The sequence below is a fragment of the Bremia lactucae genome, linkage group LG1, assembly GCF_004359215.1.
Source record: "Bremia lactucae strain SF5 linkage group LG1, whole genome shotgun sequence".
Taxonomy (NCBI): Eukaryota; Oomycota; class Peronosporomycetes; order Peronosporales; family Peronosporaceae; genus Bremia; species Bremia lactucae.
The window spans coordinates 10,892,681-10,911,368 of NC_090610.1; the positions used below are offsets into that span (position 1 = coordinate 10,892,681).

Below are 18,688 nucleotides of genomic sequence, written 5' to 3' on the forward strand. Positions count from 1 at the left end.
TGCCAGAAGGCGGACACAAACCGAGGATCTCGATCACTCACGAAAGACTCCGGAAGTCCGTTGTATCGGAACACATTGTCGATGTGCAGCTGTGCCGCCTGCGGTGCCACACTGCTTCAGCGAACCGCTACTAGTCGCACCATCTTGCTGAGGCGACACACAAATACCATAACGTCCGTATGGCCACGCCTATCCGCCGGAAGTTCGAAAATGAAGTCCATGCTTACTAAGCGCCAGCCGTCCACTGGGGCCGGCAAACTTTGTTGCGGCGCTGCTGAAGACGGCAGAGGCTTCACTCGTTGACAAGTCTCGCACGTCTTGACATACGACCGGACCAACTTGTACATGTGGGGTCACCAAAGTCACGTGCCATAGACGTGTACGTGTCTTTTCGTGCAAATGTCCACTATTCGGCGTATCATGTGCCTCATAGAAGATTCAGTGACGTAAGTCTTTGTCGTTAGTGACGACCACGCGTGTTTCATCCTTCGGATTCACACTGTACAACAGGAGTCCATCGGACAGACTATACCGATGGATTTGTGCCTGCGCTTCGTCAGCTTGACGGCTTCCGAAAAGGCACTCAACGATTCTACAACCCCTTGAAAATCCAGGTCTTAAACATACGCCTTGCGTATAATCTCGAACACTGATGATTCAAGGTGCACAAAGTGTGCCAGTTCGTGATCAGGACGTCTCGACAGGGCGTCCGCTAGCACATTCTGCTTTCCTAACTTGTAAGCCACCGTAAAGTTGTATTCCGCCAAGAATGACAACCATCGCGCATGCGCTGTAACAAATGGGGCGCCTGAGTCGCCGTCCTCAACGAGGCATGGTCTGTATAGACGTCAAAGGGTTTGCTGCCCAGCAGGTGAACCCGAAACTTGACAAGGGCGTACTTCATTGCTAGAAGTTCCTTGTCGTGCAGTGGATAATTCTTCTCAGCGGCTCCAAGCTGCCGCGAGCGCGTCGCCCAGCGACTGCGTCTTCCTGGGTGGAGACTGACCCAGGCTCACCACCCTTCACGCTTCGTCCAACGACTACGATTTTCTGTGAAGGAATGAACCTGTCTCTTTCACGTGCGCGTCGCTCAACAACTTCGGCTTCCTGAACGGTAGTGGCCACAGCATTTTTGCTTGCGAACCCCCCCCCCCACGGTTACGTCTTCCGGAGAAGGAAGAAACGCTTCTCCTTTACTAACCTGTCGCCGAGCGACATCGCCTTCTTATGTAATAGTGACCGCAGCACTATTCTGTGCGTAACCGCGCACAGTTGCGAATTCCGATGAAATACGAAACAATTTGCGCGTCGCACAGCGACAGCGACTTCCCTGAGCAGTAGTGGCCGCAGAACTACCGCTTGCGGAACCTTCCTCGATCGCAACTTCTTTTGTGGAGGCTGACCCAGCCTCAACACCTACTAAGGCCCCAGTCGATACTCGACGGCCTTCTGCATGCACCACCTCCATCGAACCAGCAAAGAGGCGTTTCAGGCGTGGAATGCGATGTTCGTGAACAAATCCATTGCGTGACGAGGAGTGGACATTACCCACAAAGGATGAGATCATACCGATCGTCCATATCCAAGACAATGAACGGCTCTTCAGAGTCAAGTTCATCAAATTTGATTATAAAGGGTAACAAAACCTTACGAGTCGATACGGTCGGTCCTGTCGCTAGGCGAACGAACACCTTGCTGCTGCTCTTCGAATCTTCAATTGCCTTGGCGTACAACGCTGGCATAAGCGAGACTTGATCTTGCTTATCGTTGCCACTATACCATCAATGCTTAAAAAAGCATCGAGATATAAATCTTCTTCAGCGCGAAAGTTCTTCGCGCTGGGATTAAGGCTATGTAGTTTTGTCGCAATAAATCAAGAGTATTCACTGGAGCGTAGACAATAAAATGTCTCGTGTTGCCCCTGAGAGAAAACCGTGGCTTTTGCCCGAACGGCTAGTTAGTAGTCCAAACAAGCTACTAACTAGCCGTTCGGGCAAAAGCCACGCTTTCTTCTCAGGGGCAACACGAGACATTTTATTGTCTATGCTCCCCTGAGTGGTACTCACTAAAGCAGAGGTACCACAAGAACTTTTATTACGATGGCTTACGCCATCGTCATCACCACGCACAGAAATATGTGCGGGTGACGGCACGGGAGACGGCGATGAGGAACATCCTCATCGTCGGAACCAAACATGCTGTAGCGAACGCTATTAGCACGACTCTACGATTGAGCACTCTAATTCGAAGGCTCATAGTTAGTCGCCTGACGACGTTCAGCGACTGTTCCACTCTCCCAGAGTTGGCCTTCTCGACTGACTCTCATTCATAGTCGACCGACAAAGAGGGGTCGCATTCGCGTGGTAACTCACCACGCGCACCCGCAACCTTAAGTGTTGCGGGAGAAAACGATACTTCGGCGGACGAATTGTGTGCAGCAAGAGACAATGATGCGACGCCCGCGGCTGCATGTACAGCAACCGAAGGCTCCTCCCTATTCGCTGACCGCATTGACCCGTTAACCATGCGATAGAATTGAAAATGATGGTTCTGACCAATCGTCGTTTTCACTTAAGTGGTTTTATAGTGACCACTATATTCAGTGACAGTCAGAGTGAGGGGGGGTGTAACGGGGTGTATCGTTACATGAAATTAACACTTGAAGGTTGTTAATTCATATATAATCTTAAAGGTAGATAATATTTGGAAAATATTACTTTACGTAGTAATACTCGGTAAGCTTTTTATTGCTATATATAGGTCATTATATCTACTTGCTCTGCGGTCCAGTCAGCACTGGACGCGCGCAAAGAGAGAGACATATAAGACTTTATTACATGTTTTGTATTAGTGTATAATTATGCTAGTAAAAAGTAAATAGAAACAGAAGAACTTAGTTATATTAAATACAGTTTACCTTTAACTCTCTTTATAGCAAGTGTTTCAAAGAGAGTCTTCCTCTGCACGTACTAGTGTACGTGAAGTGACGTGAGGCTGTGGTACAAGTCGGCAGTGCCCCGTTACATCAAACCTCTTGATCTCCAAGCCCTCATGCCCTTCTAAGGTTTGCGCTGTGATCTGTACGAGCTAGGAGCCTTCTGAGGGCATATGTTCTTGGCACTAGTCGCTGCTTGATTCTAATCGGCAATCCCATGAAGCAGAACTGTAACGGGGCACTGCCTACTTGTGCTGCTTCAGTACATGTAGCGGATCTACCTCGCTCCTAAAGTCAGAGGAAGACTTTAGACTCAGAGAGTATCTTAGCTCTAAAGAACTAATGGGTGTTACAACTCAGGGAGTCGTACAAGCTATTAAAGCTTATTGAGTCCTAGTTCAAGGGATTCAAGGGTTCGTAGAACCAAGTGGCAACTAGTGCTTAAAAGTATATACATTGGAAAGGCTTCTATCTCTTACAGATCAATGCGCAAGCCTTACAAAGGCACTTATCGTTTTAAGATCAAAAGGGGAACTGCTATCTATTTAAGTATACCTTAACCTAGCTAACTTAAAATAGATTTCGGGCGCCAGATATATATCTGGCGGCGACCACACTTTTTACCCATAATGAATGGGATTTAAGTAATTAACAATTTAGAATGGGATAAAAGGGTATTTTACCCCATAAGAAAATGTACCACAACAACGGTTCTCCAACCGATGTGTGCCCCATAACAGTACAAGTCCACTTTGCACAGCTTCAGTGCAACGTGAGCTTCGGGTAACCAGACGTGAATAGGTAACATGGGAACTTTAACAGCAAATGTTAAAAAAGGCTAAAAAATATAATAAAAAACTCGTGTCGAGACATTCTACGAGAGGCCCTTTATCGCCTGTTGACCGGATCGACGATCCGTTTCGAAGAGGCTTGGTTTTGTGCTCCAAAAAGGGCTGTTAAAAATCGGAACTTTGACACACGATAACTTTGCAACGAAGAAGTTTTAGCTGGAGCCGTTTGTACCATCGAATCAGGCGTATAGTTTGAAGAATAGCGTCGAATAGAAGTTGGACGACAAGCTTAAGGAAGATGACAAGGACACGGTGTTGACGGCAAGTGGTGCCACACGTCACTTCACGTACACTAGTACGTGCAGAGGAAGAATCTCTTCGAAACACTTGCAATAAAGAGGGTTAAAGGTAAACTGTATTTAATATAATTAAGTTCTTCTGTTTCTATCTATTTTTTACTAGCATAATTATACACTAATACAAAACATGTAATAAAGTCTTATATGTCTCTCTCTTTCCAACCTATCGCATGGTAACGGGTCAATGCGGTCAGCGAATAGTAGGAAACCTTCGGCTACTGTACATGCAGCCGCGGGCGTCGCATCATTGTCTCTTGCTGCATACAATTCGTCCGCCGAAGTATCGTTTTCTCCCGCAACACTTAAGGTTGCGGGTGCGCGTGGTGAGTCACCACGCGAATACGAAACCTCTTTGTCGGTCGACTATGAATGAGAGTCAGTCGAGATGGCCGACTCTGGGAGAGTGGAACAGTCGCCTGGACGTCACCAGGCGACTAACTATGAGCCTTTGAATTAGAGGGCTCAATCGTAGAGTCGTGCTAATAGCGTTCGCTACAGCATGTTTGGTTCCGACGATGAGGATGTTCCTCATCGCCGTCTCCCGTGCCGTCACCCGCACATATTTCTGTGCGTGGTGATGACGATGGCGTAAGCCATCGTAATAAAAGTTCTTGTGGTACCTCTGCTTTAGTGAGTACCACTCAGGGGAGCGTAGACAATAAAATGTCTCGTGTTGCCCCTGAGAAAAAAGCGTGGCTTTTGCCCGACGGCTAGTTAGTAGCTTGTTTGGAGAGACCACCCTCACAGTGAATACCCTTGATTTATTGCGACAAAACTACATAGCCTTGATCCCAGCGCGAAGAGCTTTCGCGCTGAAGAAGATTTATATCTCGATTCTTTTTTAAGCATTTATGGTATAGTGGCAACGTTAAGCAAGATAAACTCTCGCTTATGCAAGCCTGGAGCGCTTTCATTTGCAATGTCAAATACATTGGACGTGAAGCCTGGCTTCAAAGACTTAACTCGATTCGCGTTAAGTTCCAGAAACGAACTCCAACCGGGGCAAGTATAAATCGCATCAATTGTCACGTGAGAGAGGACTTACTTGCCTCACGTGGAGTGATCCCTGTCCATGTTGTGTTGACACACAAAAAGAGTAAAAGAGGATGTGTATTCCCTTTCTTCGCCTGGGGAAGGATTCGCATCTATATCGAGATGCGCGATGCGATTGACGTTTTGCAATCAATATAAATATGCAAGAAGTTCTGCAAAACTAGCTGCTTTTTTACACGCGCCAGGGGCGCGTGTTTTCCGATGGACCTTCTGATCCATCCGATGGGTCTCGTCATACTGACGGACGAGGCCCTCAACGTCAACAATTAGCCGGGCCCGAGGCTCCCAGCTGTCATGTGAAGGTGGATAACCGTGCCAGCGAACAATATAACTCGTTCGCTGCCCCTTCACATCACGGTGGTTTAGAATACGTTCCACAAGGAAACGTCGACCACTGTGTAAATCCACCACTGGTTGTGGTCGAGGAGGAAAAATTAGATCCGAAATGTGTGTCGGATCTAGAGTTGAAGATCGACAAACTCGACCGCTACCTCCATGTATTGGAGGAGGGTCTTAAACACGAGCGCGGTAAGCGTAACTCGTTGGAGCAGACGGTGCAAGCTCACTAGATCGAACGGTTGTTAAAACGTTCGAAGAATGCGTACTTAATGTTGGAGTACAAACGGAAGTATCACGCTCTTCGCGATGAGCTGTCGTTAGCTCATCGCGTTTTCGAGGATCTTCGGATTCCGCATGAGAATCTCCAGACTCAACATGAGGGTCTAGTTCGTAATCACAAGTTTCTTTTAGGGGTTCTTAAAAGGAGTGGTCAGAACTTTCCGCGGAAGAAACCGCGTACTGATGGTACGGGCGGAGCCGACCAACGTATAATGTAGGATGCGTTCGCATCCTTCGTGGCAATTCTATTGTGTACGCATTGCCTCTGCGATGGAGTACACGGAATGGTCCAATGAACTTGGGTAGTGGTTTACTGCTACTCACAATAGTGACTACACGCTTAGGTAAGTTTACCATAGAGAGTATTAGTACGTCATTAATTATAAATAAAAGAATATTTGCTCTTCCATGTTTGTCTGCGTTCCGTTTCTGACGGTCCACTGCGTTAGCAATGGAATCCTGTACGAAACGATTTACTGATTCTCGAGCCAGCAGAAATTCCTCTGCTGACTCGTTTGTTTTGTCGTTTCCAGTGCGCTTCGTGTGCACTGCCATGAGATCTTTCTCATCTTTAATGTCGATTGCTTCGACATCAACATCACCCGCCTCGTTGGAAACTTTGACGCGTGATGAGCATGAGCCAGAATTGGATTTGCTCGTGCGAGTCCATCCCCCCCTTAAACTAGAGGATCCCTCTAATTGGGTGGGTATGCGTGGATGGCGTAAGCCATTCACGAACAACGGTGTATGCGTTGTAAGCGCATGCACCGAATTGTTGATGGTGAATTTGACCATCGGTATGACTCGCTCCAATATGGATATAATTGGACGTAACCTCAAAGTATTTCTTCGAGGATGCGATTTACGCGTTCCGTCTAACCATCTGTCTCTGCATGATCAGAAGTTGACATAGTCAGCCGTGTTCCGAGAGATCGCAAAACGGACTAGTAAAATTCCGCCGTGAACTGTGGATCTATCCGAGACTAGTTCACGGAGTAAACCATGGAGTTTGAATACCGGGCTAGGCTTCACGGTTGACATACCTAGCATGAATGTTCTTGCGCACGAACCGATACTGGTGGGGCCAGAAGAAGTCGCGACTTACTGTGAGATAAGTTTTCTCACGTCCACAATGTCCACTTGTTGGTGCATCGTGACACTTATACATGATGCGCAAGCGCAAATCATTGTGAGTTGGGCGACGACACGTAAAGTGTCGCCGGCAACGGATTTGTAGTACAGTAAGCCGTTGCATGTTGTATATCGGTCGGATGACGATCGATACAGAGCCGGTAAATCTTTAAAAGGTGTATTAAATGGATTCATCAGACGATCCATTAAACGCAGAAGGTCTTAATCTTCTGTGTAGATTTTCTTTATGTCATCAATCAAAGTTGATGATGGAACACTCGTAGTGAGTGTTGCAATAGTGGAATTTTTTATCACTGTTAGAGTGCGCCGCCGACTCGAAAAATCGGGGCGGTGTGATAACGCATCAGCGACGACAGTAATTCGTCCTGGTTTATATTCGACGGAAAAGTTATACTCCGCGAAGAAGGATAGCCACCTCGCCATTCTTTGCGAAAGGTGTGGGCTGTTTACGGCCGTGCGTAATGACGCATGGTCCGTATATAGGATGAACGGTCTATCTCCTAGGAGATAGACCCTAAATTTAGCCAGTGCATATTTCATGGCAAGGCGTTCCTTGCCATGCACTGGGTAATTGCGTTTAGCTGGTTGCAGCTGATGCAATTGGTAACACACGACGCGCTCTGTGCCGCCTGTGTCATATTGTATAAACGCACAGCCGATTGCAAAATCGCTGGCGTCACAGACCACATGAAATGGTCTGTCTTGATCTGCAATCGCCAAGATGGACGATTGCATCAAGCTTTGCTTGATACTCTTTAAGGAGCGCTGACAATCAGCGATCCTTAGCCATTGCTCGTCTTTTTTTCAAGAGACGAGAGAGATGATATGTCATCTCGGCATAATTGATGGAGTACTTGTGCAAGTACGCCGCTGGCCCAAGGAGCTTTCTAAGTCCCTTAATATCGACTAAAACTGGCCAGACGGTAATTGCCTTGATCTTTTCGTGATCAGGAGCGCACGCCGTGTTTACTGGCGATGCAACCAAGAAGTGGTATCTCGCTTGCAGCGAACATACACTTCTTGAGATACGCGTACAGCTGATGCGTTTGCATAAGTGTAAGAACCTGACGAACATGAGTTTTAGGAGCTTCCACGGCCCTATTTACGTCCATATCCCGGCTATGGACAATTACATCGTCGAATTATTTCGGTCCGAATTCTTGCCGGTCTCAATAGATTCTTTACGCATCTGTTGAATGTTGCAGGGGCGTTACTCAGCCCTGAGGCATCACTAGCCATTCCCAGAGCATCCCATTGGGAACGCTCACTGCTGTGTACGAGATGTCCCGCTCACGCATAAGGATTTGATAGAACCAATCCATCATATCGATAGACGAATAGATCGTACTCTTAGACATACCGTCTATGATTACGTCTTTTCTAGGTATCGGCGTTTGAGCCGGTACCGTTGCAGCATTCAGTTTATTGAATGCGTGCACTATCCGCCATCCTCCTTTGGCCTATCGCACACAGAAGGTCGGAGGGCTATGTGGGAAGGTTGACTCCCTTATATGGCCCGCTTTTAATAAATCGGTAAAGAATTTACCGATCGCAAGTACTTGTTCACGAGGCAGTGGCCACTGCTTCATGACACAGTACTTCGAGCCCGGTTTGAGCTCGATCTCATGTCGAGTGCCTTTATCCTTAGGCAACTCGCATGGAACTGCTTCAGGGAATACATCCCTGAATTCTATTAAATCCTCGTATAGAGGATTTCCCTTGAGTGACTCCCAAGATTGAGTACTGTATCTTTCAATCCGAGTCTTCACATCGAGGACACTTTCGTCCATCGATGAGCTGCTGAGAACCCGTTCGTTCTCTGCAAAAATTACCGCTGACCGAATGTCGGTTACGTAATCGTCCTCTGTGACGAGTACGCAGATCTGCTTGATTTTCCCACAATGCAGATCTCTCAAGAACCGCTTAGGTTCTAGGGTTGGTAATTGAGTTATCTCCGAAGTTAACTTCGGAGGCGCATACAGATCAAGAGTAGAAGCGCCTACTCTCGATCCNGTTGTACTAACGACCGTACCACAAGTGAGGCCATCGCACTCACTCGTAGTACATCCACACGCTTGTGGACGCTCCAAGACGTTCATCAGATGGCCATCTGATGAACAAGTGGCAGGCATCTTTACGGATCGATGCTGCCAGCTGATCCTTGGCTCGTATTTTCTGAGCCAAGGTAAACCTAGGATGACATCAAATTTGTCATCCAAATCCAGTACGATGAAATCATCATCATACTGTAAATCTCTTAACGTGTAGTGAAATTTCACTACGCGTTTCATTACTGTTATCGATGCGCCTGTCGCTAGATGCACCGTCATCCTCGTTGGAGGGATGTCGCGCTCAACATATTTGAGCCTTCGACCCTCTAGCGACTGGCGACGAATAAAGTTATTCGACGCCCCACAGTCCACTAGGGCTCTAAATGACAAATCATTTGTCACTTTTAACTTCAAGGTGATGAGGGACACCTCATTGCCAGGTGCAGAGGCACATAATGATTGTGTGTCTGGAGCAACTTTTGTCAAGAGATTGGCAAATTCTCTTGAGGTTGCTGGATCAGTGGGGGCGATGATCCCCTACTGACCCCGACCGTTTTTTGGCGGTCCGTCTCGCTGTTGCGATTTCGCAACAACGTCGGACCCGCGACCGTTGCTCTTTTTGGCATTCAGTCCATTATTACGTTCAGTGCCTCTCGGTACTGGGCGTGGGTCACTGCACTCATGTCCTAACTTTTGACAGCGGTTGCATTTCTGCAATCGCTTGTTGTTCGAAAAGCGAGGTTTCTCGCTTTCGACATAAAAAAGGCTATATGTTCTGGACGTCCCAGTTCGAGTCGTCTTGGAAGACGATACGATGACGAACTAGCTTGAGCCTGTCTCAAGCTAAAGTCCTCCTGTTCCGCAACGGATATTGCTTCTTCAAGCGTATCCAGTTCCAAGCGGAGCAGGTGGGTTTTTACGGGACCATCCGTAAGACCTTGCATGAACACCGTAATCAACGTGTGTTCATTGGGTTGCGAGTTGTGATACAACTCGATAAGAGTCGTATGTGCTGGGCATAAGTGTGAACATCACGCTTGCCTTGCTTAAGTTTTAGAATCTCTGAACGAGCTCTGAACTTAGCCCTAGGCGGTTCAAACGTCTGTTTGAGCCGGGCTTCAAAAGCCTCTTGCGACCCAAAGACATATTTGGGTCCAGCAACTTAGGGCCTAGTGCCCAATTTTTGCATGACCTGCCAAATTTGATTGAGCAAATTCGACTTGCATTTGCTCGTCGACGATGTGACGAGCCCTTATGGCATCGTCCAACGCGACAAACCATCTTAAAAGGGAGTCTTCTTCGACTCCCCTATACTCAGAGATGTCTATCTTAAAGGTTTCGGGACGACGCGTGTGCGTCATCCCAGGTACAGGGGTATGTACCTGTTTTAACCTCAACAGTTCTGCCTGTTGAGAGCCTTGCCAAATAAGCAAGGCTATCTTCTCCTTCGCCTCGTTAAGTTCATGTTGTATGAACTTGGCGATGGCTGAATGGAGGGCATCTCTGTCCAAACCAGACAGCATGGCTAAGATGGCATCGTTCCCTAGGGTCGAACTCAATCGTTCGACCGCACTCCTTTCTATGTCACTTAGAAAGGAGTAGCTATCACGCGAAACGTGATGCTTATTTCCATTTATCCTCTAACATGTCCATGTTAGGTGAAAGAAATGTGGTCCTTGGACGGACTACAAAGTGCTACGAGGTGTAGCGGGGCACTATGACTTGTACTGCTTCAGTACAAGTCCACTTCGCACTGCCTCATTGCGAGTGGTGCCTCACGTCACTTCAGGTACACTTGTACGTGCAGAGGAAGACTTTCTTTAAAACACTTGCTTTAAAGAGGGTTAATTGAAAACTGTATATAAAAAAATTAAGTTCTTCTTGTCTATCTACTTAATACTAACTTAATAATAAATTAATACAAAACATGTAATAAAGTCTTCTATGTCTCTCTCTTTGCGCGCGTCCAGCGCTGACTGGACCGCGGAGCAAGTATATATAATGGCCTATATCTACCAATGGATAAGCTTACCGAATATTACCACGTGAAGTAATATTCTCTATAAAATATCCACCTCTTAGATAATATATTAATTAACAACGTTTAAGTGTTAATTTCATGTAACGATACCCGTTACAGTTGATGGAAAATACCTTACCGTAATTATGTTTATTTTAAGTTGGTATCTACGCTTTTATCGTTTGTTCTTATTCAGATATCATTTGTATTTATGGAAGATTGTCGTTTGACAAGAATATTTGACGTATGGTCTGCTTTATTGGAAAACGACACATCGCCTTGCGTCGCCTAAGTTACGGTGGCTCGGCACCTCATGCTGGTGGCCAGGATAAGTCAAGTATTTCTTCGCTACTCAAGATAACAGGCTTCGTCGGGTAAATTATCGAAATTAATTATTTTTTCATTGTTTTTATGTAGCCTTCTGATTTGTGTTTGCAGCGGTCTGGCTTATATATATAACGACCCAGACGTACTGCCGGCAAGCATCAAGAAATTACTATCGATTCAAGATCTCGAGGGTCGAGCCATGAGCCCCGAGGAGTACGAAAAATGGCGCGCCAAACAAGCAGGATTTCTGACATTCGTCACTCAGCAGAATGAAAAAGAGATTAAGCCTATTTTCGCTCAGAAGAAAGAAAACTATGAGCCACCTAATACGAACGGTTCGTTGTTAGTCACATTACCTTATCAACGATGGAATGATTATTAGTAGTATATGGTGACCTAGACGATGTTCCTATTCCACGCGGAGATGTGTCACCGTTGGAGGTAAAGTCTTCGTTGGAGAAACTTTTAGCTGAAGCACGCGAGAACGAGGCCGCATTTATTGCTGATTTCAAGTTAAACAGGAATTCGCTCAGTGAAGAAGACAGCCAGATGGTACACATGACCTTAAACATTCAAAAAAATTGCTAGCACTAATCTGTTGGCGCATATAGCTGCAAGCGTTTAAGGATGAGAAGTCAAGATTAAAGAAACAGCTTGAATTTTTCAATAATACCAAGTAAGTCTTTTATGTACTGAAATGGACGCTGCACCCGAGAAGAAATCGACACAAACAAGACGACAAGACTTACATAATCGCACACGCTAGTTAAATCCAAAGGTCTTATGCGTCGCTTTTACTCATTCTTTGTCTCCTCGCTTTGCGTCTCTGCGGTCAATTGCCAGTATGTTAAATAACCAAGTGCAACGAGGAAGTGACTACAGGAGTAAGCAGCAAATATGTAGTCGTGGATGTGTGGGTATCTTGCGGGCGGGATAATTATCACTTGAGCAGCATGTATAACGGTAATTCCAAGCAGAGAAAACTGACCAGATACCATATGTGTCAATTAGATAACACATCGTTTGTAAATCTTAATGCATAGCAATCGACCGCACCATGATATATGCTTTAAGAACCGGATGAGCGCTGCCATCTTCCTTCAAACCTGGTGCACGTTTGGACTGCTTTATGTGAAGAAGCTTTGATGTTCCCGACGTAAGAAATGGAACTACGACCACTCCAACGTATGCGGATTGAAGCAAAATGTAGGGAACAACTAGACCGTCTTTTTTCAAAAGAGAATACATACTGAAGCAACAGAGGAACACAATTAATTAAGCACACAGCTTCCGCTAACAACTGTCCTATTGAACATACCTAAAAGTCGAAAGGACGCTGAACCATCCTGAGAAAAGGGCATTGTGCGAATATAATAGCGAGATTGGCAGTAGCGGCAGCAAGATCGTCTTCTCGTGAACTTTAAAAAGTAGCACAACATGACCGCATATTTAAAAAAAATAAGCTTATCCGACAAGCTGGCATACCTTGAAATGAAAATAAGAAAAATGACAGCGAACAGATTGCAAGGGACAATATAAATCGCAGGCTGGTAGGCCTTCGTCGTAACAAGTCAACGACCGATGGAAAGAATCCAATGAAGGTCATCGCAACGCTGTAGAGAATGTCGTACAATATAGTTAAATCGCCACATTAAAGTTCTTATCTGAATCATCTTACCATAAGCGCATTTGCGCCGTGAAGTCCACACGTCGACGAATCTTAAAAAAAGCGTCAGTTATACACCAAAAATTTGCGACCTTGTCTTCGAAAAGCCCTCGACTAAATGGGAAAATGCGATGCACGACTACCAAATTACGGTTAGTTGAAAAACAAGTTCGCTACACGCTACAGAGAATATTTGTCGTTTATCTTATACCTTGTGCCATGGAAGACAAACAGCTCTCTCCCAGAGACGTATATGCACAAATTGGATACCAAATCAATGCGAAAGTAGAAATGACGGCAGTTGCAAGCTTTAATAAATGTAGAATGCACAAATTTCGATGTAAACAGCGAGCAATTAAAAAAACTCCAAACGCAGGAGCGTAGTACAAAGCCATTTGCTTAAAATTGAGCGCCAGTGAGTAGCAAGTGCTGCCGAGGAACTCATGATCTTGCAAAATCAGCGCAATACCCAACGCTGTAAGCCCTAAGCATACATTGTTGTACTGTTATCCCACAAATAGGCCCATGCACACGAAAACTTAATTTACAGCCGCAAAAAATCAAAACTTTTCGTAAATCTTTAGTGTACCTGGAAGTGGCCATGGTCGATGAGCAAGATTGCCGGTTGCAGCAAAACCAACAGCAAGAAAGTCATGCGTCGCGTCCACTGCTCGCTTCCATAGAGCACACTACTCATATAATATATCGACGGTATAAAAAGCATGACGTCGCATAGTAACACAGACGTGCGCATCAAAACTTTGCTGGTCGCCGACTCAAATCCACGCGAGCTTGTGAGCTTCACCATGGAAGAGTCCATTGTGTCGGCTGCGTGTCCAAAGAGGAACGAGATATAAGCAGTCAGCGGCGGGTAGTCTAGACCCCAGTACATCAAATTGTTAGACGTAGTATTAAAATACCAGTCGGAGACCGGCAGATTGATCGTAATTTCCATCCAGTGGCGCTGCGCCTCATAGTCACCGAACATGGGCGGCGTGTGTTCGCCTGAGTAAGAGTGGAGGCCTACTATCCAGCGCATGAGCACAAGAAACAGCCACACGAGCCACATCCCGGCACGTTTCTCATCACTTTTGTCAAGATACTGCAGGCCTCGTTGCAGAAGTGTTGCCTCGGTGCTGAACGTCATCTATTACAAATTGACGAGTGGTCCACATTGAGCTCAAGCTTCTCCAATGGCTTTAAGCAATTGCATTGCGATCGTCACGGGCGCCGCCTCCGGTCTTGGTCGCGCCACAGCCACTCGATTTGTGCAGAATGGGGCGCGCGTTATTCTGTGCGATCTCCCTACCAGTGATGGAATGAATGTAGCGAGGGAGCTTGGAAATTCATGTCATTTCAGCCCAACAGATGTAAATTATGCTTCACTATTTGCTGACATGTATCAGACATCGAATTCAAATCATTTTTTTCTATTACTCGAATTTTCGTGGATAACATCTCTATAGGTAACGAATGAACACGACGTTGCCGCTGCACTGGATCTTGCTGAGTCTTCATTCGGTGAGCCCGTAAATGCCGCTGTTAATTGTGCTGGAATCGCGCTGGCCATCAAAACGCTGAGCAGGAAAGGCGTACATCAGCTTTTTCAATTTCAGCAGACTCTCAACGTCAACACAGTCGGATCTTTCAATGTAGCGCGACTTGCAGCTGAGCGGTGAGTCGTTTATAGCAATTTGCGAGGCTAAAATTGCTGATGATTTTTTTCATAGTATGTCTAAAAGAAAACCAGTGGCTGGAGGCGGGCGCGGGGTTATTATCAACACAGCTAGTATTGCGGCCTATGAAGGACAAGTTGGGCAAGCGGCGTATGCAGCTAGTAAAGGAGCAATTATAGGAATGACGCTGCCTCTTGCTCGAGATCTCGCAACGTATGGTATACGCGTCAACACTATTGCGCCAGGTGCCGCATAATGTAGTCAAGACTTAGCAGAAAAGTATAGGTTGACAAAGTTGACTATTTTCGTTGCAGGTCTGTTCATGACTCCACTTTTAGCTGGACTCCCTGAGAAGGTACAGCAACATTTGGGCGCTAGTGTTCCATTTCCAAGCCGCTTGGGTGACCCAAAAGAGTACGCACATTTGGTGCAAGCCATAATCGACAACAAGATGATAAATGGCGAAACGATTCGACTTGACGGCGCACTTCGTATGCCTCCGGAATAGTGAAAGCAAACGGTTCAGCGATTTAATTTTTTTTTTTAAGGATTGCACATGCATAGCAAGTTACATTCGATCTGTTGGCTGCAAATAATCTCGACCAGTTAAGTCAAAGAGGTCTTTTTCCGACGCGACTTCACTAAGAACTTTCTCTCCAAGAGTTTCCGCTACACCATTAAATATGCATTCGAATGAAGTATTAGGAAGTTCTATTAGTGATCTTCTCAAAAGGCTGGCGAAAAAAGAAAGAACATAGCATTCTGGGCCAGTGAAGTAAACAAGGGCAATCCAGCTTTTGGGAGGGCAGTAAACTTTTAGGTCTAGCAAAACACAGTTATTTTTAAACGGAATCGGGCAAACCCCACGAGAAGGTGAGAGTCTCCGCATTGCTCCTTCAACTACCACATTGGCAGCAATCAGAGCTTCTGCTACCTTATCAAACCACTCGGCATTCGCTTTTGGATTTGTTGTATCGCCATGTGAGGATGAAACAGCAACGAGAATATCAAGTACAGATATGTATGCGGCACCACGGGAAAAGGAGCCACATGGAAATACTTGAACATGCTCATTCCAATTTGAAAGGTGAATGAGAATGGCATTAAACGCCGTTTTTCCATCTTGTTGACTGATTGTGGGTCGTTGAGCGATTTTTGTCAAGCCCCTATTTATATCAACTTTCCGGTAGTTCAAATTGTCACGAAACTGTTCGATAAAGGAAAGACCATGATTCAGAGGGAAAAAAATTGTGGCACATTCGCTCACGAAAAAATGGTCACTACCTCGTTGTTTCACTAGACTTGACGCCTCGCTTAACTTCATTCCATAAACGTGAAGTAGCGCTCGTACTTGATCCCACTTGGATCCAGTATTTGTAGGTCTACTTTCAGCGGCATCATGAAAAAACGGCTCTTGCTGGTGAAGATAGTTATGCTTATATTTATCCCAGTATCTAGCGATTATGCGCCAGACGTCCATAGCCACACCCGCGACTGCCGACTTCTGGGAACTGTTGTCGGGAAGAGCAATATCTTGTCCTGGCGACGTCGTATCTAACACATCTGCCTCCCACATGGCAGATAATACTCTTCGCGCAAGCTTACAGGCTTGCACACGCCAACTATGCTGACCTAACCATTTGCTGCGAGCAATAGACTCATCGAGCGCCTGCAGCGAGAACAGCAGCATCGGTCGCCTAACATGGTCTTGGTGTATCGCGCAACTGGCTTCGCTGTTTTGTAGCCAACATGGAAGGAGCTCACACATTCGATCACTATCGTAGTAGTCTGCGAGTTCCTGATGCACAGTTTCCAATAATTTATCCGACATTAAGTCGGTGTTGGCCAATGTCGTCGCCGGTAACAGCGTGCAATTATGATGGCGACCATGTAATGTACTATTGCGTTTCGTATCCGGCTTGAGATCGAAGTGGACATGCTGGTCTTTTCGCTTTTGAATTTTGCCGATAATGCTGTCAAAGCTACTATTTATCTCGTTGGGTAATAAGAGCGGACTGTCGACAGTGGATTCATTAAATATGGAGCTCTGCTGGCTTGCTTGAAAAACACTAAAACCGCTAGATAGCGACCGCGTGGCGTTTAAATCGACTGACTCGATCGAATCAGCGGAAATACAATCAAATGGCAATGAAAGCGTCGGCGTTACGCTGTTGGACTCTTGGCTTGACGATACTAGAGATGGAGCAATTAATGGTAGCTCGGGTCCAAAGAAAGCGCCTTCAAGGGGACGGATCTCAGGCGGGTCCTCGTCAAATAGTTGTGCTAATTCCGCAAAGAATTTGCGCTTGCGCTGTCGGTGTAACGCTAAACTATCTGATGTCATCTTGTATTTTTGTACCCAATTCTTTGTTTGGCCAAGCTATCATAAATACTGTTTCCTTTGATTATAATTTTTAAATTGGTCCACTATACAAAATGTGGTGCTTAACGTTAATGGTGTGGATTACCAGAGATTGGAAAATGTTCATCAAATCCCATGCTCGCCACCTTTCATCTCGGCCGAGCTTATCAAGCTCAATGAGCACCAACAATTCTAAATTTAAGCTGGCCCTGTGCCAGATAGCCGTGGGTGATGATAAGCAGAAAAATATCGCATTAGCCACTGCAGCCGTGACGGAGGCTGCCACAAACGCGGCGCAGGTGGTGTCGCTCCCTGAGTGCTGGAACTCGCCCTACTCTACCGCTTCCTTTCCGCAATACGCGGAAAGCATTCCTGAAACCAAAGCGAATCTTAACGAAAATGATCACCCATCCACCTTTGCACTTTCACAACTTGCTGCTAAATTTCAGATATATTTGGTGGGCGGGTCCATTCCCGAAAAAGACACAGCCGACAAGTTCTACAACACGAGTGTCATCTTCTCACCTGAAGGTGAAATTCTCGGCAAGCACCGCAAGGTGCACTTGTTTGACATCGATGTGCCCGGCAAAATTACCTTTAAAGAGTCGGACACGCTGTCTCCTGGTGATAGCGTGACGCTCTTTGACACGCCATACTGCAAGATTGGTGTCGGTATATGCTACGACATCCGCTTTCCGGAGCTCTCCATGCTTATGAAGAAGCATGGTGCTAAAGTGCTTCTCTTTCCGGGTGCATTCAATCTCACCACGGGTCCCGCGCACTGGGAACTTCTGCAGCGCGCTCGTGCCGTGGACAATCAGCTGTATGTGGCGGCAACCTCGCCTGCACGTGGACCTGAGGGCGGCTACCAGGCTTGGGGTCACTCCTCTGTTATTTCTCCATGGGGTGAAGTTGTGGCTACATGTGGTCATGGTGAGTCCATCGTGTACGGCGAAGTCAACCTGGAAAAGGTGGAGGAAATGCGTAATAACATCCCTACTTCAAACCAGACGCGCTCGGACCTCTATGAGCTGGTGCACAAGCAATCAGCGTAAAAAATACACGAACAGGAGTCATGTTGAGCTCACTTAGCGCGTCCTTTTCAAATGAGATGATAGCGACGTCGATATAGGTAGAAGCGACTAATCTCTGTTTAATTTCCTACACTAAAGTTGTCTAATTTGGCTCGACTTTTAATAGCAATGGCACTTAGAATCCTTCGATTAATAAATAATTTTCCTACAAGAGATCATTATATAGGAGTATAAAATTAGAAAGCTGCTATCTCTCAATGTTGTTTTACTTATACCATGATGTAACACATGGCAGGCTTCGCGGCTCAGTTCTAGTTTCAATCTTGGGTTTATTCTGCCAGAATCCGCGTCTTAAAAAGGCGCATTTTATATACTAGAATATTCTTTCGAAAATAATTTTTTTGTATAAGTTATTAAGGTTTATGTGAAAATCAAACTGTGAGCTTCTCTTTACAAGAGAAGTCACTAAAGCTGAAGACGAAATCTACCTGAACTCCCACAGACTTATCGTATAGCGCTAGCTGTTTCGCTGAAACGTGGACTTTCAATGTAGGCGAGCACGTCGTAATGCAGCCACGCTCTACTTAGACACACACCCTAGCTGTAACGGGGCACTACGACTTGTACTGTTTCAGTACAAGTCG

At 45.9% G+C, this 18,688-nt stretch overlaps 6 protein-coding genes across 6 annotated transcripts; 3 read left to right on the plus strand and 3 right to left on the minus strand.

Moving 5' to 3' along the window:
- Nucleotides 1–11,225: 11,225 nt before the first annotated feature.
- CCR75_005006 (uncharacterized protein) lies at nt 11,226–11,986 on the plus strand (the record flags this gene model as incomplete). Its single annotated transcript, XM_067963091.1, has 4 exons — nt 11,226–11,353; nt 11,418–11,641; nt 11,707–11,858; nt 11,918–11,986. The coding sequence occupies 4 exons, from the start codon at nt 11,226–11,228 to the stop codon at nt 11,984–11,986; spliced, it is 573 nt and encodes a 190-aa protein (XP_067820414.1).
- Nucleotides 11,987–12,338: 352 nt separating this feature from the next.
- CCR75_005005 (uncharacterized protein) lies at nt 12,339–12,667 on the minus strand (the record flags this gene model as incomplete). Its single annotated transcript, XM_067963090.1, has 2 exons — nt 12,339–12,532; nt 12,625–12,667. 2 exons carry the CDS (start codon nt 12,665–12,667, stop codon nt 12,339–12,341), a joined length of 237 nt encoding a protein of 78 aa, XP_067820413.1.
- An 827-nt stretch (nt 12,668–13,494) lies between these two features.
- On the plus strand, nt 13,495–17,051 carry CCR75_005002 (uncharacterized protein). The gene is made up of 4 exons (XM_067963087.1): nt 13,495–14,342; nt 14,439–14,647; nt 14,703–14,893; nt 14,963–17,051. The coding sequence occupies exons 1-4, from the start codon at nt 14,166–14,168 to the stop codon at nt 15,154–15,156; spliced, it is 771 nt and encodes a 256-aa protein (XP_067820092.1). The 5' UTR covers nt 13,495–14,165; the 3' UTR covers nt 15,157–17,051.
- On the minus strand, nt 13,553–14,119 carry CCR75_005004 (uncharacterized protein; the record flags this gene model as incomplete). Its single annotated transcript, XM_067963089.1, has 1 exon — nt 13,553–14,119. The coding sequence occupies one exon, from the start codon at nt 14,117–14,119 to the stop codon at nt 13,553–13,555; it is 567 nt and encodes a 188-aa protein (XP_067820412.1).
- On the minus strand, nt 15,217–16,992 carry CCR75_005003 (uncharacterized protein; the record flags this gene model as incomplete). The annotated part of the gene is made up of 1 exon (XM_067963088.1): nt 15,217–16,992. The coding sequence occupies one exon, from the start codon at nt 16,990–16,992 to the stop codon at nt 15,217–15,219; it is 1,776 nt and encodes a 591-aa protein (XP_067820093.1).
- Nucleotides 17,052–17,186: 135 nt separating the features above from the next.
- CCR75_005001 (uncharacterized protein) lies at nt 17,187–18,065 on the plus strand (the record flags this gene model as incomplete). Its single annotated transcript, XM_067963086.1, has 1 exon — nt 17,187–18,065. The coding sequence occupies one exon, from the start codon at nt 17,187–17,189 to the stop codon at nt 18,063–18,065; it is 879 nt and encodes a 292-aa protein (XP_067820091.1).
- Between the last annotated feature and the right edge of the window lie 623 nt (nt 18,066–18,688).